The sequence below is a fragment of the Meles meles genome, chromosome 1, assembly GCF_922984935.1.
Source record: "Meles meles chromosome 1, mMelMel3.1 paternal haplotype, whole genome shotgun sequence".
NCBI classification, from domain to species: domain Eukaryota; kingdom Metazoa; phylum Chordata; class Mammalia; order Carnivora; family Mustelidae; genus Meles; species Meles meles.
In genome coordinates this window covers 174254161-174279001 of record NC_060066.1, presented here as the reverse complement: position 1 = coordinate 174279001, position 24841 = coordinate 174254161, and the positions used below count along the sequence as shown (strand labels likewise).

General features: G+C 39.5%; 1 protein-coding gene across 1 annotated transcript in view; it reads left to right on the top strand.

The window, feature by feature from the left end:
• Positions 1-24841, top strand: part of SCP2 (sterol carrier protein 2) — a 110528-nt gene that overhangs the window by 66858 nt on the left and 18829 nt on the right. Inside the window, exons 12-13 of the mRNA XM_046007295.1 lie at positions 14007-14160; positions 23731-23824. Coding sequence (XP_045863251.1) covers positions 14007-14160; positions 23731-23824 — 248 coding nt within the window. The remainder of the gene's footprint in view (positions 1-14006; positions 14161-23730; positions 23825-24841) is intronic.

Sequence of the window (24841 nt, the reverse complement as noted above, 5' to 3'; positions counted from 1 at the left end):
AAGTGGAACCATATGGTATTTGCCTTTCTCTGTCTGACTTATTTCACTTAGTGTAATACTGCCTAGGTATTGTTGCAAGTGGCAATATCTCATCTTGTTTTATGGCTGAGTAATATTCTCTTGTATATACATGTACCACACCTTCTTTCTCCATCTGTGGATAGACACATGTGTTGCTTCCATATCTTAGCTATATACAACCTTTCTATGTGTATGTGTTGCATGTGTCATATATGTATATTTACCACATTGTAGACAGCTTTCCTTACTTATATCTTAAAAATCTTTTTATGTTATCACTTAGAGATATTGTTTATTATTTTTTATTTTTTATTTTTATTTTTATTTTTTAAATTTATTTATTTGACAGAGAGAGAGATCACAAGTAGGCAGAGAGGCAGGCAGAGAGAGAGAGAGGAGGAAGCAGGCTCCCCGCGGAGCAGAGAGCCCGATGCGGGGCTCAATCCCAGGACCCTGAGATCATGACCCGAGCCGAAGACAGCGGCTTAATCCACTGAGCCACCCAGGCGCCCTGTTTATTCTTCTTTAATGCCTGCGCAGTATTCTCGTTATAAGAAATTTACCTAACCATACCTAGTTGACATATATGTGGTGTCAATTTTGCTATTATAAACAATGCTGCAATAAGCCTCCTTGTGTCTTTGCATACTTCTGTGTGTATACTCAGAATGAGTCCAAAACAATGGACTCACTATGTCAAAGGACAGTATATCTTTAAAAATTGGTAGACAGGGGCGCCTGGGTGGCTCAGTGGTTAAAGCCTCTGCCTTCAGCTCAGGTCATGATCTCAGGGTCCTGAGATCGAGCCCCACATCGGGCTCTCTGCTTGGCAGGGAGCCTGCTTCCCCCCTCTCTCTCTGCCTGCTTCTCTGCCTACTTGTGATCTTTGTCTGTCAAATAAATAAATAAAATCTTAAAAATTGGTAGACATTGTCAAATTTTTTCAAAAAAGATAATACAATGCATATTCCCAACAACAGAGTGTGAGAGTTCTTTTTAAAAAATAATGTAATATTTTATTAGTCAACTTAGTAAGTTTTGCTTTGTTTTGTTTGTTTTTGTTTTTAGATTTTATATATTTGAGAGAGAGAGAGAGTGAGCTTGAACATGAGCAGAGAGAGTGGCAGAAGGAGAGGGAGAAGCGGACTCCCCATTGAGCAGGAAACCTAATGCAAGGCTCGATTCCAAGACCCTGAGATTGTGATCTAGGCTGAAGGCAGACAGTTAACTAACTGAGCCACCCAGGCACCCAGAATCCTTCTTTTTTAATAATCTTGTCAACCTTAGATTCTTTTATCAAATGTAAACAATTATGTCAGTCTTGGCAGGTCATCTACTTCTTTCTCTGGCACTAAAAAGCTAACCTGTTTTAAAACACCCTGGGAAGATAGAATTTACTCAATTTTTAAATACTTCAAGGAGTGTCACACCTTGTGCGGTATCTTTTGAAAACCCTTTCCAATATTTTACTTATTATTTATTTTTTGTTGTTGTTTTTTAAGTAGGGTACATGTCCAGCATGAACCCCAATGTGGGGCTTGAGCTCACAACCCTGAGATCAAGATCTGATCTGAGCTGAGATCATGAGTTTGATGCTCAACTAACTGAGCCACCCAGGCACCCTTTCGAATATTTTAGTCTACACTGTTGATAATATTTTCCTGTTATCATGAGTCATTAGGGATAATGTCTAGTGGTGGGGTAGCATTTTCAGGGAAAAACTTACAGATCTTGCTGATTTGATTAGTAATCTTAATAGGAATGAGGAATTATTGAAGTATAAATGTTTACTTGCTACATACTGAGGATTTGGATATACTTCAAGTAAATCTGACACATGGCCTTTAGCTGTAGTCCAAGAAAGAATTCAGACTCCTGGAAAATATATCAGAATGACAGCTCTGAGTAGTTTAAATATTTTGCCCTGGTTATTAGATAACAAATTGCAGTAGGATTCTAGAAAATCAGAAATGGTCAAGTGTTTCCAAAACATACTAACTTATGATGGAGTGGGGATGGTGTAAGGTTCTCGTCTACAAATGATGTTAGTTTATATTGCTGCTTTGGTGGGAACTCAGTATTGGAAAATTAGCTTTAAAATTAAAGCTTCATGATATGGTTTTCAATTTTAACTTTCCAGATCTGGATGAAAAAAAGCTTCTAGTTGCCGTAACTGTAACTGTAATAGAAAAAAAGATAGATTTAAGCATTTGAAGTGAATATTTTATTGTTAGTTTAAAATCATGAATTCCTTTTATTTTTCTTTCTTTTTTAAAAAATTTATTTATTTGAGGGATGCCTGGGTGGCTCAGTCAGTTAAGCCGATACCTTCGGCTCAGGTAATGATCCCGGGGTCCTGGGACGAGTCCCGAATCAGGCTCCCTGTGGCAGGGAGCCTAGCTCTCTCTCCGCCTCTGCCTGTTTGTGTGCACTCTCTCTCTGATGAATAAATAAATAAAATCTTTAAAAAAATTATTTATTTGAGAGAGAGAGAGAGAGAGAACCAGGGAGGTTGTGTGGGGGCAGAGAAAGAGGAAGAGGGAATCTCAAACAGGTTCTGCACTCAGTGTGGACCCATGCAGGGCTTGATCTCACAACCCTGAGATCATGACCTGAGCTGAAACCAAGAGTCAGATGCTAACTGACTGTATCACCCAGGCGCCTCCCTTTTAGATTTTTCAATTAGAAAAATCACATTAAAACTTAGATTTTTAAATTGTTAGTGTCCAGGGCACCTGGGTGGCTCAGTTGGTTAAACCTCTGCCTTTGGCTCAGGTCATGATCCCAGGGTCCTGGGATGGAGTCCCGCATTGGACTCCCTGCTTAGCAGGGAGCCTGCTTCTCCCTCTGCCTGCTGTTCCCTCCACTTGTGCTCTCTCTCGCTCTCTGACAAATAAATAAATAAAATCTTAAAAAATAAAAAAAAGAATGTTAAAAAAAATTTTTAGCATCCAAGTAGTATCGTATTTTATTTTAATTTTTAATGTGCTTTCATGTTAATAATAAATAATAATTAAAGCATTAATGCTTACTGAACACATTTTAAATGAATAAATAAAATTTGACTTTTGCTTATTATTAGCTATCTCTGATTTTTGAAAATGCATGTTAATGTTTGTGATCTGAAAGACCACAAAAGTGATTTGAGATACAGCTTCTTACAAGGGATTGTTGTTTTGAAGCTAAAAGTTGGTTACTTACTTTGGCCTTTTGTGCCAATTAAACCTGTCATTTGGTGCCTTTCCAGTATGGCTTCAACCTAGTTTTAGGTGCTGATCTTTCATTTTTTCAGTCCATGAAACTTTAACGAATGCTTATTGTGAGCCCACTTTATCATTAGGTGATCTAAGTAATTGGTTCCTTTTTATTTTTAATTTATTTTTATTTTTTTAATTCTTAAAAAAGATTTTATTTATTTGAGAAAGAGTGAGAAAGAGAGCACGGGGTGGGGGGGTGCGGGAGCAGGGCAGAGGGAGAAGCAAACTCCTCACTGAGCAGAGAGCCTGATGTGGGGCTTGATCCCAGGACTCTGGGATGGTGACCTGAGCTGAAGGCAGATACTTAACCAACTGAGCCACCCAGGTGCCTCTGTAATTGGTTCTCAAATATAGTGTCTACTGATATACTGATTCAGAATCTCCTATAGCTTTTATTTTTTTAAAAGATATTTTATTTAGGGCACCTGGCTGACTCAGTGGGTTAAGCCTCTGCCTTCAGCTCAGTTCGTGTTCTCGGGGTCCTGGGATTGAGGCCTGCATCTGGCTCTCTGCTTAGCAGGGAGCCTGCTTCCCCCTCTCCCTCTGTCTGCCTCTCTGCCTACTTATGATTTCTCTCTCTGTCAAATAAATAAATAAAATCTTTTTGTTTTTAAAGATATTTTGTTTATTTATATAAATAAACTCTCAGAGAGAGAGCACACACAAGCAGGGTGAACGGCAGGCAGAGGGAGAACCAGGCTCCCTTCTGGATAAGGATCCTATGCAGGACTTGATCCCAGGACCCTGGGATCATGAACTGAGCTGAAGGCAGAGGCTTAACTGACTGAGCCACCCAGGCATACAAGAGGTAGATAACATGGTAACACAAATAGGTATTACACAAGGCAGAATGCACAAATCCAGGGAAAGTATAAACCAGTATAAACTATGAGAAGAAAAAGCGAAGTATAAACTATGAGAAGTATAAACTATGAGAAGAAAAAGTGAAAGAAAAGTGTCGGGGTGATGATTTACTAATTGCCACCACAGGCCAGGTTTTGTGATAGCATTTATATCTAGCTGGGTTTTGGGTGAAACCAAAATGATTAAATGTTTAAATTAAAATGGACTGTTTACTTTTCCCAGACACCTTTAACTCCTTCTCACCTCTGCAAACTCTATCTTTGATATTTTCTGAATAACAACAGTAGCAAACATTTACAGAGTGCTAAATGCTGGGCACTGTTCTAAGTATACCTCATTTATTTTATTTTATTTTTTTTAAAGATTTTATTTATTTATTTGACAGAGAGAGATCACAAGTAGATAGACAGGCAGGCAGAGAGAGAGAGAGAGAGAGAGAGAGGGAAGCAGGCTCCCTGCTGAGCAGAGAGCTCGACTCGGGACTCGATCCCAGGACCCCGAGATCATGATCTGAGCTGAAGGCAGCGGCTTAACCCACTGAGCCACCCAGGTGCCCTAAGTATACCTCATTTAATTCTTGTGTCTATTTTTGTATTTTATAAAAGTGGAAAATAAAAGCACAGAGTAACTTACCCAAAGTCACCAAACTAGTGGCAAAGCTAGGATTCAAACCTAGACAGTGTATTTCTAGAGTCCAAGCTCTTAACCACTACACCCACTAAAATGCTTTTTTCTCAGGAGAAAAGCCCATCTTCAAAGGTTCATCTCAAGTGTGAGTTACCTGTCTTATGAAGCTTTCCCTAATTTCTTCATCCTTTCCATAGATTGAATTACTCTTTCCCTTTCTGAACTTCTTATACTTTCCCAGTACTTCTTTTTTTAACATTTATGCTTACAGTATATATTGTTATTATTTGTGGCTTAAAACAGAAACTCTGCATCTGACTTAAGAGCCTGTAAAGGCAGAATCCATATTTCCTTTGTCTCTGTACCCTGAACAGTGCTCAGTACAAGAGTTTGCACATGTAAAGGGATGGCTGAATAAATTACTGTTCCTTTAACATCTGAAAAGTGGTATGGGGCGGAGGGGATAAACTTGTCTAGTGTGGGAAGAATTAGGAAAACTTCATGGGAAGCTAGATTTGGGGCTGATACAGGAAATTACTGTCAAACATTACAGAAGTGTAATAGGTTGCTTCCTGAGGGCACGTATTGCCTGTCACAGAGGCTGTGTAGGAAAAATACAAGTTAACAACCCGATGGGAATGTTGTGAGGGGAATTGCGCATTTGTTAGGGCCTGAGATTTGATGAACTCTTAGATCCTTTCTAATTAAAAGATGTTCTGATTCCACGATGTGATGTAATTATTTCTCCTACTGAATTCACGTTGTTCTTTATGTTTTTAATGGTACACATGCTATTCTATCATGTGATTTTTGTGTACATGTTTTTAATACCTTTTTAGGTATTATAAAGTTAGGTTTTAAGGATTTGGGTGAAAATGAAATGAGAGTAAATGGAATTTGAGCCAGGAGACCTAGCGCAGTCAAACTATGGCTTGCCTCTTCTACTCTTAAGAGGTCACCACAAGAAATACATCCTAGGACAATGACTGGCAAGACCTAAATCTAATACTGACTCTAGAAAGTAAGTCAGTAAGGCCTAAATAAGTTTTGTTTCGTTTTTGTTTTTTGTTTTGTTTTATTTTGATGCAGAATGGTGGTTTATTAAAGCACAGAGACAGGACCCATGGGCAGAAAGAGCTACTGTTTTAGCCTCTCATCATGTCCTATAAGCCATCTATTCTCATTCCCATTGCTCAGAATTTTGAATTTTTGCTACTGGGATGTGAGGAAAGTTAAGTTTTGTCATTAGAGTCTAATGAATACTCTCCAGTGCCAGGGAAAATGGAACCCAAATGAGAGTGTTTACTCTTGATACTTGTTGGCAGGTAGAGAGAGCTAGGGGCAGGCCCTGGCTTTTATTGCTCTTGCCAAGTAAAAGGAAGGAAGAAGGAAGATCATGCCTATATATCTCATATTTTATTTTATTTATTTTTTTAATATAAAGATTTTATTTATTTATTTGACAGAGAGAGAGATCACAAGTAGGCAGAGAGGCAGGCAGAGAGAGAGGAGGAAGCAGGCTCCCTGCGGAGCAGAGAGCCCGATGCGGGGCTCAATCCCAGGACCCTGAGATCATGGCCTGAGCCGAACGCAGCGGCTTAATCCACTGAGTCACCCAGGCGCCCTTATTTTATTATCTTAATGGCTTTATTGAGGTAAAATCAACATATAATCAACTGATTTTATTTATAATTTTTTAAAGATTTTATTTATTTATTTATTTAACACAGAGAGAGAGAGAGAGAGAGAGAGAGAGAGAGAGCGCTCACAGGTAGTCAGAGAAGCAGGCAGAGAGAGGGGGGGAAGCAGGCTCGCTGCTAAGCAGAGAGCCCCATGCGGGGTTCGATCCCAGGACCCTGAGATCATGACCTGAGCCGAAGGCAGAGGCTTAACCCCCTGAGCTACCCAGGTGCCCCTAATCAACTGATTTTAAAATGTAAAATTTAATAAGTTCTGACATATATATATATATATAGATCTATATCTATATATAGATATAGATATAGATATCGATATAGATATAGATCTATATATATGTATTATAGATACATATATATATGTATCTATATATCTATATATAGATATAGATATAGATCTATATATATATATGTATATATCTGTGACACCATCACCACAGTCAAGATAGTAAACATATCCATGAACCAAAGTTTTCTTCATATACACTCCTGTGTGTAATCCCTTCCTCTCATTACTCTTCACCCCTCATCCAAAGCAGCCACTGGTCTTGCTTTCTGTCACTATAGATGAATTTGCATTTTCTAGGGTTTTATATAATGGAACCCTATAGTATGTATTCTCTGTTTTTGTCTGCCAGGAATTTATTTATTTTTGCATGAATCAGTAGGTCATTCCTTTATATTACTGAGTAGCAGTTCATTGTATGGCTATAGCACAGTTTATTGTTAATGGGTATTTGGGTTGTTTATAGTTTTTGGCTACTACAAATAAAGCTACTATGAACTCTGAATATTCATGTATAAATCTTTGTATGGACATTTGGTTTCTCTTGAATAAATACCTAGGAGTGGAACGACTGTATCATATGCTAGGTATGTGTTTAACTTTCTTTTTTTTAAGTTTTTATTTAAATTTCAGTTAGTTACCATACATATAATATTAGTTCCAGGTGTACAGTTTAGTGATTCACCACTTCCATACAACATCTGGTCGTCTTCAGGACAAGTACCCTCCTTAATCCTCATCACCTATATAACCCATTCCCCCATTTGCCTCCCCTCTGATAACCATCAGTGTGTTTTCTATGTTAAGAATCTGTTTTTTGGTATGCCTCTCTCTTTTTACCCCTATGATCATTTGTTTTGTTTCTTATATTCTGCATATGAGTGAAATCATATGGTATTTGTCTTTCTCTGCCTCATTTCACTTAGCATAATACCCTCTAGCTCCATCCATGTCATTGCAAATGGCAAGATTTAATTCTTTTTGATAGCCAAGTAATAGTCCATCATATATATGTATATATGTATCTATCTTTTTTTAAAAGATTTTTATTTATTTATTTGACAGAGAGAGAGATATCACAAGAAGGCAGAGAGAGAAGAGGAAGCAGGCTCTCCGCTGAGCAGAGAGCCTGATGTAGGGCTCAATCCCAGGACTGTGAGATCACGACCTGAGCTGAAGGCAGAGGCTTAACCCACTGGGCTTCCCAGGCACCCCTCTATCTATCTTTATCCATTTATCAGTCAATGGTCATTTGGCTCTTTCCATAATTTGACTTTTGAGAAACTGTCAAACTGACTTCCAAAGTGGTCATAGCATTTTACATTCCCACTAGCAGTGTATGAGAGTTCTCAGTCCTCCACATCCTCATCAACACTTGGTATGGTCAGTCTTTAATTTTAATCATTCTAACCAGTGTGTGGTGGCATCTCCTTGTGGTTTTAATTTATATTTTCTTAATGACTAATGATGTTGAACATTTTTTTCAAGTGCTTATTTGCCATTTGTATATCTTTTTCTGAAGAGTCTATTCAAATATTTTGCCTACTTTGGGACATATTTTTTTAAGATTTTATTTATTTGAGAGAGTGAAAGAGAGCACGAACAGAGGGGAGGGACAGAGGGAAAGGGAGAACAGACTCTTCGCTGAGCAGGGAGCCCTATGTGGGGCTCCATCCATGCTCCAGCCCTGGGATCGTGACCTGGGCCAAAGACAGAAGCTTAACTGACTGAGCCACCCAGGTGCCCCTGGTTGTTTTTTTACTAAGTTTTGAAAGTTCTTGATATGTATGTTTTGCTTAAGTTTTCCCGTAGTCTATGACTTCCTCATCATTCTTTTAGTAGTGTCTTTTGAAGAGCAGAAGTTTTTTATTTTTATTAACTCCCACTTACCTGTATGTTCTTTTATGGGTTTATTTCTGGTTTTGTACCTAAGCAATCTCTGTCTAATCCAGGGTCACCAAGACCTTCTTCTGTGTTTTCTCATAGACGTTTTATACTTATATACTTTATAGTTTTATACTATAGCCTATTTTGAATTAGTTTTTGTGTATGGCACAAAGTATGGATCCAAGTCCATTTTTTACTTAATGTATTTACAGATATAGTGCCGTTTGTTGGAAAAGTTATATTTTCTCCATTGATTGCCTTTGTCAAAAATCAATTGTTCATAAATATGTGGGCATTATATCTGGACTCTCCTTTCTGTTCAGTAATCTACTTGTCTGTCTTTACATGTTTTGATTATTGTAGTTTTATAATAGTTCTGGGAATTAGGTAGCCTTAGCTCTCAACTTTATTCTTCTTTTTTGGAGTTGTTTGGCTCTTCTAGCTCCTTTGCATTTCCATAGAAATTTTAGAACCAGCTTTTTGATTTCCATTAAAAAAATCCTCCTGGGATTTTTGGGGGATTATGTTGAATGTATAGATTTTTTTTTAAGGAGAAATTGACATCCAAACAATAGTGAGTTTTCTGACCCATAAACAAAATATTTATCTCCATTTCTTTAAGTCTTCTTTAGTTTTCTTCAGCAATGTATTATAGTTTTCACTGTATAGGTCTTACACATGTCTTGTCAGATTTATCCCTAGGTATTTCATATTTCTGATGTTATTGTGATATTTTTGTTTCAATTTTTTATTGCTAGTATGTAGAAATACAATCAATTCTTGTACCATTTTTCATCTCCTATCCTTGGTAAAATTACTTATTAAATTTATTAGCTTTAAAAAACTCCCTCAGGTTTTAAATATAGACAGTCATATCATTTGTGAATAAAGACAGTTTTATGTTTATCCCTTCATCGTTATGAGATGGCCTTTTTTCCTGGCTAAGTCTTTGCTCTGAAATCTGCTTTGGTTGATAAAATATAGCCATTCCAGTTTTCACATTTTAACTAGTATTAATGTGGTATATCTTTTTCCATCCTTTTACTTTTAACCTATTTGGGACTTTATATTTAGAGTGTATTAAAAAAATAAAGTGCATTAGTATTGGAGCATCTGGGTAGCTCTGTTGGTTAAGTGGCTGACTTTTGGTTTTGGCTCAGGTCTTGATCTCGGGGGTCCTAGGATCAAGCCCCATGTTGGGCTCTGTGCTCAGCAGGGAATTTGCTTCAGGATTCTCTCTCCCTCTGCCCCTGTCCCTGCTTGCTTGCTTGCGCTCTCTCTAAAAGAAATAATCTTAAAAAAAAAAAAAAAAAAAAAAACTAACGTGCATTAGCATCATTTATTGAGTCTTGCTTTTTTTTCTTCTTTTCTGGCCATCTCTGCCTTTAATTTGGGTCTTTCGACTGTTTACGTTTGATGTGATTATTAATATGGTTAGGTTTGAATCTGTCTTGTTATTTGTATTCTCTTTGTCCCTGCTATTGGTTATTCCCTTCTACCTTTTTTTTTTTTTCCAAACTTCTTTTGGATTACTTTTATCTTATTTTACTTTTATCTTAAAGTGATTTAAATAATTTAAAAAAGACCCCTTACCATTTACCCATGTAGTTACTACTTCCAGTGCTCTTCATTCCTTTGTGTAGACCCTTTTTTCCATCTGCTGTCATTTTCCTTCTGTGTACCGGACTTCCTTTTTAACATTTCTACAGTGTGAGTATACAGTGTGAGTATTGCAGTATGGTAATGAAATCTTTCAGCTTTGTATGTCTAAAAATGTCTTTATATTACTTTTGGTTTTGAAATATATTTTGTATTTGATAGCCTTGCGGATTGATAACTTTAGAGGGAAAAACTGTTCTTAAATAAATATGCGTTCTTTAGTGCATGTTGAATCCATTAAAGCTTTTTGCTCTCAAAGTTCAGCAGACCTTTTCTTTCTCAAAAACTCAGGCTCTGATAGAAAACCATGATTTTTTTAGGTTGTTTATGCTAAGGCCTTTAGATGTCTAATGTAAAAGAATTATGGCTTCTTTGTACTTGGCTGTCTTAACAGTATAAGGAAGAATGATGGGTTCAAGGAAGCAGGTTCAGGTAATATCTCAAGATGTTTTTCCCTGTAGTTTTTCCATTCTGAGGTTTTCCAATGCACTTTGTACTCATCTTTATCAGCACTTTATATTACACTGTCAATTTTTTATATATTAGTATTTAGTGGAGTGCTTGGTACATATTTGAATGGTTTATTTTTAGTGAACTCCTAGGTTAAAGCTTTCATAACTGCTACGCCTTCTTGGGCAGGTGGATTTCTGAAGCCAACTTTTGACTGCCACCTTTCACAGATCCAGATTCTAGAAATGCAAGAAAGAAATGCCAGTTTATTCTGAAAGTAGACAACCAGAAAGCTAAATAATCAGTATGCTTTCTTACTGACACTCATCTTTTGTCAAAACCAAATAAATGACAAGACCTTCTTTTTCTCCTGCTCTCTTCCTCTTTCTGCCTGCCCCCTTATCCCCACCTCCACCCCATGGTAGCATTACCATAAAGCTACCCACCCCCAGCAGACTGCATTGTAAATGCTTGCATCTTTTTTTTTTTTTAAGATTTTATTTATTTATTTGACAGAGAGAGATCACAAGTAGACAGAGAGGCAGGCAGAGAGAGAGGGAGGGAAGCAGGCTCGCTGCTGAGCAGGGAGCCCGATGCGGGACTCGATCCCAGGACCCTGAGATCATGACCTGAGCCGAAGGCAGCGGCCTAACCCACTGAGCCACCCAGGCGCCCAAATGCTTGCATCTTTATATTGCAAGACTGTCAGCTTCATGAGGGAAAAGAGTATGCCTCCCTTGTTTATTGACGGATCTTCTGAGCCTTGAGGAGTGTCTGGAACATAATAGGCCATAAATTATTTGTTGGATGGATGGGTAGATCAATATTGGTTCCTTGGATGTTTTAGTAAGATTATATATCATAATCATAATTTTCCTAAATTGTTAAACATTTTATAAATGTTTTAAATAGAAACAGTACTTTGTTATATGGATAATTCACAATTTATATGACCATTCCCCAGTTATTTCACTTCTAGATTATCTAGTTTTTTACTGTTACAATGTGATGAAGATAGCTTTTTGTGTAAAACTTTGCCTATGCTTTTTTCTATAGAACGGTTTCAGGCATTTTCAACGCTCTTAATTTTGTACACTGCTTTCCAAAAAAGGTTGCACTGATTTGAACTTTCACCGGTACTGTATGGAGGTGACTGTCTTTGTAGTCTCCCCAGCATTGATTAGTCCTGTTTTTAAACATCCTTACCCAAAACAAAACAAAATGAAAACAAACAAAAAAGCACCATTACCAGTTTGATTTAAAATGGCATTTTTTTTTCTATTTAATCAAGGTGAGGTTGAGTATTTTCTCAAATATTTTGAACTATGTCTATTTATTGTTTTGTTAAGAAAATTAGCTGTATTGTCTTGCCCATGTGTATGTAAGATTGGTGTGAATACTTTTTGCCTCTTATATATTCATTAAGTGGTCGAGATTTCTATATGGCAGATTTCTAGTAAAATTAACTGCCCCAAAGTTTTCACTTTGATCTTCTTCATTAATGCTCAGAATGTTCACAATTCAAAAAATCATTATAGGTTGTGGAGTTATCTATTTTTAGAACAGTGCTTAACATATATATTCTGTAAATACATACATACTGCTTAGAAATAAGAAGTGGCAGTTAAATTTCTTGAGGAGGTTGGGGTTTGTTAAATAACAAAAGTTCAACTGAATAAGTTTTAAAGACCTAATTGGCTTTAATAAATGATTCATGAATTGGGCAGCATCCCATTTAGCAAGTGGAGGGAGATGGAAGGCAGGGCACCTGGGTGGCTCAGTGTGTTAAGCCACTGCCTTCAGCTCAGGTCATTATTCCAGAGTCCTGGGATGGAGTCCCATATCAGTCTTCCCCTGTTCTGCAGGAGCCTGCTTCTTCCTCCTGCTCTGCCTCTCCCCCTGCTTGTGCTCTCTCTCTCTCTATGAAATAAATAAAATCTTAAAAAAAAAAAAAAAGTTGTTAGAGGGGCACCTGGGTGGCTCAGAGGTTAAGCCTCTGCCTTTGGCTCAGGTCAGGATCTCAGGGTCCTGGGATTGAGCCTCACATGGGGTTGGGCGTGGGTCGGGCTCTCTGCTCAGCAGGGAGCCTGCTTCCCCTCTCTCTCTGCCTGCCTCTCTGCCTTCCTGTGATCTCTGTCAAATAAATAAATGAAATCTTAAAGAATAAGTAAGTAAATAAATAAATAAATAAATAAAAAGTTGTTAGCAAAAGAAAAAAAATGTTCCAGGCAAAGCTGCTTTCCTTTAGGTGGAAAAGCAAGGGGTGTTATCCTGCCGTCTACCTTATCTTCCGGGGATGCAGATGGCACAGGTTGTAGACTCAGTGGCATTGACCAAAAAATTCCTGAGTAGTTAAGACTGCATTTCTGGGGGAGGTTGAAACTACAATTAGGTAAGGATCTAAGCCTTGATTTGGAAATTCGGTCTAAATGACCCCATTTTGGACCTGTGTTTTTCCTTTTTAACAGGTTCATAAGTAGGAAATCATCACAGGTACTCAGGAATCAGAAGCTGTGATTGGGCATGTAGGTGGAAGAACAGATGCTGTAGGTAGACTCGCATAACTCCGACTTCACGATGGTGAAACCACGCTGGTCTGGTAGAAAGACAAGTGTAAATCAGGAGACAACTCTAGATTAGCCTACTTTATTATTATTACTTAATAATTAATTAATCTTACACTTTCTCAGTCTGACATCATTAAATTCTTTCCAGCTCTAAAAACCTTTGGTTTTATTATCCAGGGGGACATATGCTGTTCTTATGAAAGTCCATTCATGTTGAGATCCATTTGGGGAAAATCACTGGAAAATTACCCATGCTAGCTAAACTTTTTATGGAAAGTGAACTCCCAAATCCTAGATTTTCTTTTGATACATTAAAAATGTATTTTATGCCATTTTGCCTGTGCCAGAGAACTGTATCTTCAGTGTTTTTTTTTTTTTTTTTAACATCACCAAGAAAATGACAGGTTGGATTTTTAAAGAGTGCAGGGAATTTCTTAAGCCTGTATATTGTCTAAATATAGAGTTGGGATGGGAAAAAAAGACAACTGGCTGCAGAAACCCTCATGGCTTTTTTTTTTTTTTTTAACCCTCATGGCTTTTAAGAGACGTTATTATTTGTGCAAACATTCTTTTGGCTGAATTAAAGTCACTATTCAGTGATTCAGTGTAAGCTCTTGTCTGGCTTGAGAAAGCCGGTTGGGGCAGCTTTCGGTAGCAGCGGAACCTGACTGCTCTGTGTTCGATTTGTTAGGTCTGGCTCAGTGCGCAGAACTCTGCTGGCAGCTCAGAGGGGAAGCCGGAAAAAGGCAAGTTCCCGGTGCAAAGGTTGCTCTGCAGCATAATTTAGGCATCGGAGGAGCTGTGGTTGTGACTATCTACAGGATGGGTTTTCCTGAAGCTGCCAGGTGAGTGGCATTCTGGGTTTTGTCTGTTGATGAATTCTGACCTTTCACAGCTGATGACGTTGTACAAGTATATAGTCCAGATTTTATTGTTTTAATACTCCGTAAATATCTCATGACTTTGCTTTGGTAGCCTGGCTTTAAAGCCTTTAAACCGGCAGTTAGCTTTTAAACTTAACCAGCCTTAGGAAAATTTTGTTCAAAAACGAGGCATCATCGGAGCGCCTGGGTGGCTCAGTGGTTTAAGCGAGGGGCTCTTGATCTTGATCTCAGCTTAGGTCTTGATCTCAGGGTGATAAGTTCAAGCCCTGCGCTGAGCTCCATACTGGTTGAGAGGTGTACTTAAGGGGGAAAAAAAGAGAAAGCAGAGTCAAAACAAAGTGCTGCTGACCTAAAACTACTTCTCTTAGACCTGCCAGACAGAGTGATTTTAAGTTAGGCAAGTTCACTTTTTGGTTTCCTTTCTCAAAACTGCTGTCTCCCTGCATAGCCTCCCAAGCTTCTGAGGTTGTTTGGAGAAAGTTATTAAATATGCTAATTGGCTCTCTGCACGTTTATGTTTCTGAATGGCCCTAAGCCCTCACTGCTGCTAGAATCCCTTTTGTCTCTTGCTGATTTTCTTCCTGTCCTTACCAAATGCCTGTGCTCCTCAAATTTCCAAGCACTTTCTGCCCAAGCCTTGTTCAGGATCCCTGAACTTCCTTGCTCTTGTCTCAGAAGTGCTCATTCATCCTTCCCATAGGCAAAATGTTCCTCTTCCTTTCCAAGGCCTGGATTGCTTTTGTTTCCAACCAAGTTCTGTAACTTTGTTCCAAATATTAATTATACCCTCTCCCTTTTGAATCTTTTTTATCTTTGCTTTTCTGTTGACTCCTTTCCTTCTGTTAGCAAATATGGCCACGTCTTACATACGACAAAATTTTACTTTTCTTCCTGCCTTATTTTCTTTTATGATGATCCTTTTATACTGGGCCACTATTTTTTTGGTCTATGCTAAAATGTTTATCTTAGGGTCTAATTTTTGACCTCACCACAGAGGTCAGGTAAGGCTAACATTGATCTGATTATGAAATGTTCCTGTCTTTGTTTTCTGTTCTTGTTCTCTTTAACCCTGCTGTAGCTGTCAACACTAATTGGCTTCCTTTTTCCTTCTGAAGTTCTTGGTACTTATTTATTTTTTCACACTTTTGGTTCCACAAAGGGTATGTTGACACACTTCTTTTCAGAATCCATTATATTTGTATGTTTTACAAGCTCTCGAGTCTTTTCTGTCTGTCCTTTCACTTTTCTTTTTCTGCCTGGAATATCATTTCTGTTGTGAAAATTCTATCATTGAAGGCCCATTTCTGGTACCATCTCTCTGAATATCCACAACACTTTGTACCTCCTGAACCCATATCCAATCTGGCTTAGTTGTAGTATATTCACATTTTTATTCCCCTTATATGAAATCCTTCAGGCCTAAGGCTATTGTGACTTCATTCCACCCCTGCAAAAATCTCTGACATAGTGAATGTTCCTTGAACTGAATAAAATAAAAAGGTGTTAAAATGTTGAATTTTCGAGTTTCCTCCTAAAGGTGATCATCAGTCTGTACTGTCTTCATCCGGTTTATATTTGATGTTGAAAACCCTCTGTAAAAGCCAAACTATAAAGAACTACTGGAGTCAGCATATTAGTATAGTATCCAATTTGCCCAGATTAGAAGTCTATGAATTTGGGGCAATACATTTTATTTTAAACATGGAATTCTCATCGTTTTTTTAATTTCAGGACACTAAATAATTGGGAGATCGACTTGGTTCAAAATAGCTACAGTGATATTTGTGGGAAGGCAGAAGTATGAAAAAAATCCAGATGATACACAGGTTTCCCCTGCTATCCAAAAGTAGAGCATTCCTATGAAATTTTTCTTAAGCCCAAATGATGTAAAGTGAAGAAGCAGTTACCATTAACTTATATGGAAAAATTCTTGAGTATTTCCCAGACCCCTGGAATAACCTCTCTCAGCTTTTCTGATACTTCAAGCACATTTTGCTAACGGATGAACAAAATAAATTGAGATAAAGCACACAGATGCTCACAGACACAGTTCAAAGCTGTGGCTCCCTGCTGAGTGTAGTTCTTGGGGAGAGAACTTGGGGGAGGTGCCACTTTCCATCTACACACTGCATCTAAAATGGCTCCTGCAAAACAAACATTGAGCCCTATTACCTCTTCTTACTTTTTTTTTTTTTGGTAAAAACCAAAATCCTCTTTGGATTTCTTTTGTTTAGCAAAAACAGTTACTAATGTAGGTCTTTTTTTTTTTTTTTTTTTTTTTAAAGATTTTATTTATTTATTTGACAGAGAGAAATCACAAGCAGGCAGAGAGGCAGGCAGAGAGAGAGGCAGGGAAGCAGGCTCCCCACTGAGTGGAGAACCCGATGTGGGGCTCGATCCCAGGACCCTGAGATCATGACCCGAGCTGAAGGCAGAGGCTTAACCCACTGAGCCACCCAGGCGCCCCAATGTAGGTCTTTCGTAGAAGCAAAGTGGTGTAACATGAACTTTTGAAAAGCCAGGGATACCTGTACAAATGACTGATAAGAATTAATGACTAGTAAGAAAATACTGAAGGTGTTATTGAGAGTCTTAATGATACAACATAACTCACTACAAAGGCCAGAGTTGGGAAAATGATTCTGAATCTAATGGTGTAAATATTTTAAAGCAAGGTTGTGGTTTTGTTTTACACAAGGTCATTTTAAGGTACTGTTTTAGGGTTCCCAGATCTAGTTCTAACATGGGGAATGGGAGTTCCCACTAACTGTCCCCAAACACCAAGGAATTCTCAGACACCCGTAGGTCTGAATTCAGCTCAGTTCTGACGCTGTCTACCCAGAGATAGCATCGGGTTCCACAGGTTAAGGGTTCAGTCCCACAAGACTAGCCCCCACCTACCACTTCACATGCGTGACAAACCTCAAGACTATTACCAGTGCTTCTGACCAACTGGCTACAGGTTGGAGATTCCAGAGACCTCCTAGTGCCTCACAGAACTCAGAAAAACACTTACATTTTGCCAGTTTATTAAAGGACATGATAAAGGGTACAAATCAATAATAAGATGAGGAGATACATAGGGTGAGGTCCCAAACAAGAGAGGTTGGGGCCTGGCCTGGTGGTATGAGGGAGGGTTCTGGTTTCCTAAGTGTGGAAGCTCTCTGAAAATCTGTCCTCTTGGGTTTTTTGTTTTTTTGTTTTTGTTTTTTTTGGAGGCTTCAGTACATAATTATGATTGACCAAGCCATTGGCCGCTGGTTCATCAGTCTCCAGCTCCTCTCCCCTCCCTGGAGGTAGTGATGTATGGTGGTGTCACCTTCAGTAAGTCATCTTCAGTAATAACAAGACACTCGTTTCACCTTTATGGCTTTGAAGCATTTTCAGGAACTGTGGATGAAGATCAAATATATCTGAGAAATACATTTTAGTCATCTGAATGACCAAATAATATTTCTTATAAGTCATTATATTGCCAGTAATATTTGCATATGCCTTTGCATATGATCTGATTAATGTAGCTTCTTAGTTAACTAACTTTGATGGAGCAACTCCTACATGCTTAGGCCCTCAAGTACGGTCCTCTTGTGTATGTGGGGAAAGCAGACATAGTTTCTTCAAAATGCTGTTGAAGGGCGCCTGGGTGGCTCAGTGGGTTAAAATCTCTGCCTTCAGCTCAGGTCATGATCCCAGGGTCCTGGGATCAAGCCCCACATTGGGCTCTCTGCTCAGTGGGGAGCCTGCTTCCTCCTCTCTCTGCCTGCTTCTCTGCCTACTTGTGATCTCTGTCTGTCAAATAAATAAATAAAATCTTAAAAAAAAAAATGCTGTTGAAACCCGGAGCAGGGGTGGGGGTGGGGGGAAGCCCAGAGGAAAAATTATTATAAAGAAGGTAAATTTAAACCAGGTGACTTGGATTGCCCAGCAGAAAGGTAGAGGAAGGGTACTCCAGGCACAGAGATTTGAGGTACAGGGTTGGGTGAGTGGTTGTACTGTGTAGGTATGGAGTAGATTATTTTGTGTATGCCTTGGTAGATGGGCAGAGTTAGTAGTGTGTTGGTGACAGGAGATAGAGTTGTAACTAGATTGGATTATGGTTTTGAAACCTTCAAATCTTCTACTGGGGAGTTTGGAACGAAGCCCACAGAATGAATTCTATCAAAAAATCATGTGGTTATATTGCCCTTTAAGCAGATCAGTCTGGCATTACTTTGCATTGAATAGTGGAGAAATCAGAGGCCAGGAATCCGTAGGAGGCAGTTGCAGCAGTGTAGATAAGAAATGTTCAGAGCTGTAATAGGAACGGAGAAAATGAGGAGATGTCGTATTTAAGAGCTATGACCAATTGCATTTAATTTAGAGTTAAACTTTAATTTAGATCAGTTTTGAACAGTATTTCTTTTTTCTGCTACTACTTTTTGGTTTTGAGCTGTATCTTGGATAAATTGAGGCCTGCTGTCTTAGTCTGTTCAAGTTGCTATAACAAAATTTGTCCTTGGCCCCCTAAATTCACGTCTTTCTCATGTTATCAACTCAAAATGTCTCTCTCTTGTCTTCACTCTTTCAATATAATTTGACTTCTACCTTCCCTCACTTCTTCAAATTGTTTTTGTCAAAGTCACCTGTACTCTCCATGCTGCCAAATCCAGGAGGGTATTTGACTATTGGCAGCAACCTGTCTCCCAGATTTTTTCTCCCTTCTCAGCTTCCGCAACACCACGCTCTTCTGGTTTTTCCTTTTGTATCATTGGCTGCTGCTTCTTCCTTCCATAGGGTGTTGTCCTGGGCTCTCTTCTTCCTCTATAATTTCCTCAAGGCAAGCTTATCAGTTCCCATGGGTTTAAATACTTTTTTTTAAAAAATATTTTATTTATTTGACAGAGAGAAATCACAACTAGGCAGAGAGGCAGGCAGAGAGAGAAGAGGAAGCAGGTTCCCCGCTGAGCAGAGAGCCCTATGTGGGTGATCCCAGGACCCTGAGATCATGACCTGAGCTGAAGGCTTTAACCCACTGAGCCACCCAGCCACCCCTAAATACTTTAATCATATACATAGTTACCCCCACTTTACGTCCAGCCTCAACCTCTTCTTCTCTGAACTCCAGACTCATATCCAACTGCCTTCTTGTCTCACAAACATCTTATACACCATGTACCTAAAATGGAACTTTGATCCCCTCTACTCTCACTACATTCTTCCTTTTGTCATTGCATGGTACTGCCATTCCCTCAGTTATTCAGGAACACCGGAATCATCCTTGTCCTTTCCCTTCACCCTTAGCTCCCCCTCATTTCTCAGTAACAAAGACTATGGATTCTATCTCTAAAATATACTTGAGGGGTGCATGGGTGACTCAGTGGGTTAAGCCTCTGCCTTCAGTTCAGGTCATGATCCCAGGGTCCTGGGATCAAATCCCGCATCAGGCTCTCTGCTCAGCAGGTAGCCTGCTTCCCCTCCTCTCTCTGCCTACTTGTGATCTCTGTCGAACAAATAAATAAAATCTTTAAAATATATATATATATACTTGAATCTACTTTCCTCTCTCCATTTCCACTAGTGGACTACCTCCACTATAGTCCAGACCACCCTCACTTCTTATCTGGACTATTCCAGCAGCCGCCTAACTACTATTCCCATCTCTGTTCTCACATCCACCCCCGCCCCCGCCCCCAGTTATTCTGCACGCTGTTGTAAGAATCACAAAACAAACTACAGTTGACCTTTGAACACGGTGGGAGTTAGTGGAGCTGAGCCCTTGTGCAATTGAAAATTCCCGGAAGCAGTTGACTACCTACAAACTTAACTGCTAAGAGCCTACTGTTGGTTGGAAGCCCTACCGATAACATGAAAGGTCGGTTAACACATATTGTATGTTATATGTGTTATATACTGTATTCTTAGAGTGAGTTAGAGAAAAGAAGGTGATACTAAGAACATCATAAGGAAGAGAAAATATACCTACATTACTGTACTATATTTATGGGGAAAATCCACATCTAAGTGGATCCATGCAGTTCAGAACTGTGTTGTACAAGGGTCAACTGTATTTCACTTCCTTAATCGTTTCAGTAGCTTCCCAAATTCCCTACTTTAGCCTGTATGATCTGGCCCCTGCCCAGTTTTCAATTTCATTTCCTATCACTCTCCCCCCAACTTACTGTGTTCTAGTGACTGGTTTTGCTTTATTTTCTTTTAACATATTAAGCTCCTTCCTCTCTCAGGATCTTTGCAGTTTCCTCTGAATAGCCAGCTCTTTTTCTTGTTTAAATAAGGTCTTAGCTTAAATACAGTTGTTCTGAGATACCATTCCTTGACTGCTCTCCCTGAAGTCGGTTCCCCTTTTTGTTTGCTTCCTAATACTTGGAGTTATTTTGTCTATATACTCCTTTTTCTCCTTCACTAGAAGAATATCAACTCAGAACAGGGCTTAAGTCTGACGTGTTTACCCTTACACACCCGCTACCTTGAACAATGCTTGGGATGTAGCAGGCCCTCATTAGATATTTATGAAATGATAGAAGGAAGGAAAGGAAGGAGAAAGGAGAAATGGATGGGGCAGATGGGGAGATAAGAAAAAGAGACAGAAGGAAGGAGAAAGGATAGAGACAGAAAGACTTACCGAGAAACCGCTGTACTCTTGACTCCTTCAAATATATCCTTCCTGTGTTGTCCCCATCTGGGTCCCAGCCACCACCAGCCTGCCTGTGGTATTGTCAGAGAAATTACCTAACATCCTCCTCCTCCTCAGACCCCTAAGTTTCTTTCTGTATCTAACGCATGAGGCTTTGGAGCCTATACCAGTCATGCTATCACTTATTACCATAGGCCGGGGGCTCTGCTAGGTGTCTCCCTGTCCCCAGGATTCTGTGTAATTAATTATGCCAAGTCACTGGCCCTCTCTACCTTTTCCCTCCCTTCCCACCAGAGGTGCATAGAGCTGAAGTAATTTACTCAGAATCATATAGCTAGTGAGTGGAGGCAGCTTGGGATTCAAACGCAGGCCTTTGTAGCTATAAAGACTATGTTCCTTCTGATAAAGTTTTAGAATAATGGGTGAAGACGTTTAGTGGAGTGGAGTCCTGAGCCAGTGACCAAAAAGGATTTCTTGAGGCATCTTTGGTGCAAAGTGGTAGTTTATTAAAGCCCCGGGACAGGACCCATGAGCTGAAAGAGCTGTATTCCCTGGGGTTGTGAGAGGTGGCAGGTTATATACTGTGGGGTTGTGAGGGGTGGCAGGTTATACTTCCCGGCTTGGAGGAGGTAAGGAAAAAGGGAGGTTTCAAAAGAACTTTCATGTGCTAAAGAGGACCTACAAGATACCAGAGGCCTTGATGCCTTGCCATTGTCAAGGTTTTTCCCTCTAGCAAGGTTTTAAAGAATGTCACATGTGTCCCACCCAGGATTGGGGGGGAGGGGTAGGGGAAGGTTCAGCAGCCAGCCTTCTGTTCCCTTATCACTTCTGTTATATTAGATCATTTATCTATAGTTGTTCCCCAACTATCAGACAACCAATAGGCACACGGTTGCTAAATTCCTCTCGGTGTCACAGGTAAAATGTAAATCTTGAGTCTGGCCTCTTCTTGTAACTGTTCTAAACACTGTTATCTCTTGCCAGGGCTGCTGCCCTGTTTTGCAGCCTTTCAGTTTTCTAGCTGGCAGCCAGATTTGTTTTTTTTTAACATATAAATTGTATCTTGCTATTCTGTATCTTATACTGTACGGTTCTTCTCATTATATTTAAAACCCAGACTCCTAACCATAATCTCTAAAGCTCCTTATTATTTTGTTCCGCATGTTTCTGTGACCTTAGATCCTTCTACGTCTCTGCTCTGCGCTAGTCATACTGGCCTTCTTATAGTTCCTTTAACTGCGAAGCTAGTTTTTTCCTCAAGTTTTTTATACTAGAAGTTTAGGACTGGCTTCCCCACCTAAATTTTTACATGGCTAGCTCATTTATGGGATTGAAGACCTAATTTAAATATCACCTCCTCAGAGAGGCCTGTCTGACCACGCTATCTAACATAAAACACCAGAGCGCCTGGGTGGCTCAGTGTTGGTTAAGCCCCTGCCTTCGGCTTGGGTCATGATCTCAGGGTCCTGGGATCGAGTCCCACATCAGGCTCTCTGCTCAGCGGGATGCCTGCTTCTCTCTCTCTCTCTCTCTCTGCCTGCCTCTCTGTCTACTTGTGATCCCTGTCTGTCAAATAAATAAATAAAATCTTAAAAAAATAAAATAAAATAAAATACCATAGGGGAAGGGAGGGAAAAATAAACTAAGACGAAATCAGAGGGAGACAAACCATAGGAGACTCTTACCTCTAGGATGAGGGTTGCTGGAGGAGAGGTGGGTGGAGGGATGGGGTAACTGGGTGATGGGCATTAAGGAGAGCACCTGATATAATGATGCATACAACTAATGAATCACTGACCTCTGTCTCTGAAATTAATAATAAATTTAATTTATGTTCATTTAAATAAAATATTTATGTTAATTTAAATAAAATAAATAGAACACCCAACATACACGTATACTTTCTTTGTATCCTCTTAACCTACCTTATTTTCTTCATGGTGTTTTAGAGGGAGAGAAGGAGAAGGTGGGGGGGTGCTGTGCTGACTGGAAGGGAGCAGAGGGAGGGGGAGCAAGCAGGCTATGCTCTGAGTGCAGAGCCTGATGGGGGGGCTGGATCTCATAACCCGTGAGATCATAACCTGAGCCAAAATCAAGAGCTGAGTGCTTAGTTGACTGAGGCACCTAGGTGCCCCATTATTTTTTCATAGTAACTGTATTCTTTATTTTTTTAAAATTTATTTATTTGAGAGAGAAAGTAAGCGTGCCTACAGGAGTAGGGGGAAGGGCAGAGGGAGAGAATCTTCAAGTATACTCCCGGCTGCGCTGAGAGCCTGACAGGGGCTGGATCTCACACCCATGAGATCATGACCTGAGTTGAAACCAAGAGTCAGACACCACCCAGGTGCCCCTGTATCCTTTATTATTATTATTTTTTGCTTGTTCATTGTCTCTCTCTCCCCAACTAGCATATAGGCTTCATGAGGGTAAGTTTCTTTGGTTTGCTATATATATATATTTTTTTTTTCAAGATTTTATTTATTATTTGACTGAGAGAGATCACAAGTAGGCAGAGAGGTAGGCAGAGAGAGAGGGGGAAGCAGGCCCCCTGCTGAACAAAGAGCCTGATGCAGGGCTCGATGCGGGACTCGATCTTAGGACCCTGAGATCATGACCTGAGCTGAAGGCAGAGGCTTAACCAATGAGCCACCCAGGTGTCCCTGGTTTGCTGTATTTTTAAGGACAATGCCTAGCACTTAGTGAGCATTCAGTGTTTGTTGAAGAAAATGGGAAGAAAAGCTGAATTGTTTTGTGGACTTAATTATGATTTTCTCTGGGTAAGAACTATAACACCTCTGTTCTTAGAGTGTTTTGGAAATTACTACTCTTAAATGTTGAAAAACCTAGTATCTATATATGACTCCATGGATTGAAATTGGTCCTTTCCCCCATTCTTTTAGAACTCATCAAATTGAGGCTGTTCCAACCAGCTCTGCGGTTGATGGATTTAAGGCAAATTTTGTCTTTAAGGAGATTGAGAAGAAGCTTGAAGAGGTAAGTGAGATTTAATACAAAATACTGCCAAGAGGACCTTGAGGCTAGAGAAAGTGGATATAGATTTCTGGTGTTGTCATGAAATGATACAAGTTAAAAATTTATATGATACTATCAGGTATTGAGTTTATTTTAGAGTTCTGAGTGTCTTTTATAGTTTCTCTGTAATTCTGGTAAAAGTACATTTCAGGGATGTAATAATCGCCACACTTGAGTTCTAAAAAGAACTATGGTAAAATGCTGTGACAGTCTGAACTATAGAGGAAAGACTAGTCCTTTTCCCTTGTTTGTGTGACAACTACAGTCACACAATTCCAATTACACATCTGTTAAGCTGACCAAAGTGGGCTGAAGTAAAAGAATTCAGAGCAGTCGAGCTGTGTATTTCATCTGTGCTACAGTGTGAAAGACATACATTGTGCATATGTCCTAACTCCTTCATTGTAGCGCAAAGAATTTATTAACATCTAAGGTGATAGGTTGCATTGTGAGTGGAAAACAGTTAGTGTAACTGATATGTCTTCGCAAAGAACCCTGTATTTCTAGGATTTTCATGATCAGTGACCTTCCTGTGGTAAAGAGGAACAGGTTTGCTGGTTCTGGGCAGGCAGGCACTGGTCCAGGAGCTATAGACCTGTCTGTCCTGCCACTGTTTTGTGGGGATACACCTACGTGGGGGTTTATACCATGGGGGTTTTAGAACCTGCTTTTTTTCTCTTGACAGTGTTCCATCCACATAAATATAAATCCTTACCATCACTTTTATTTTATTTTATTTAAAAGATTTTATTTATTTATTTATTTGTCAGAGAAAGAGAGAGAGCGAGCGAGCACACTCAAGCAGGCAGAGTGGCAGGCAGAGGTGGAGAGAGAAGCAGGCTTGCCAAGCAAGGAGCCAGATGTGGGACTTGATCCCAAGACTCTGGGATCATGACCTGAGCCAAAGGCAGCGGCTTAACCAACTGAGCCACCCAGGCATCCCTTTACTGTAGCTTTTAATGACCACCTAGTACACTT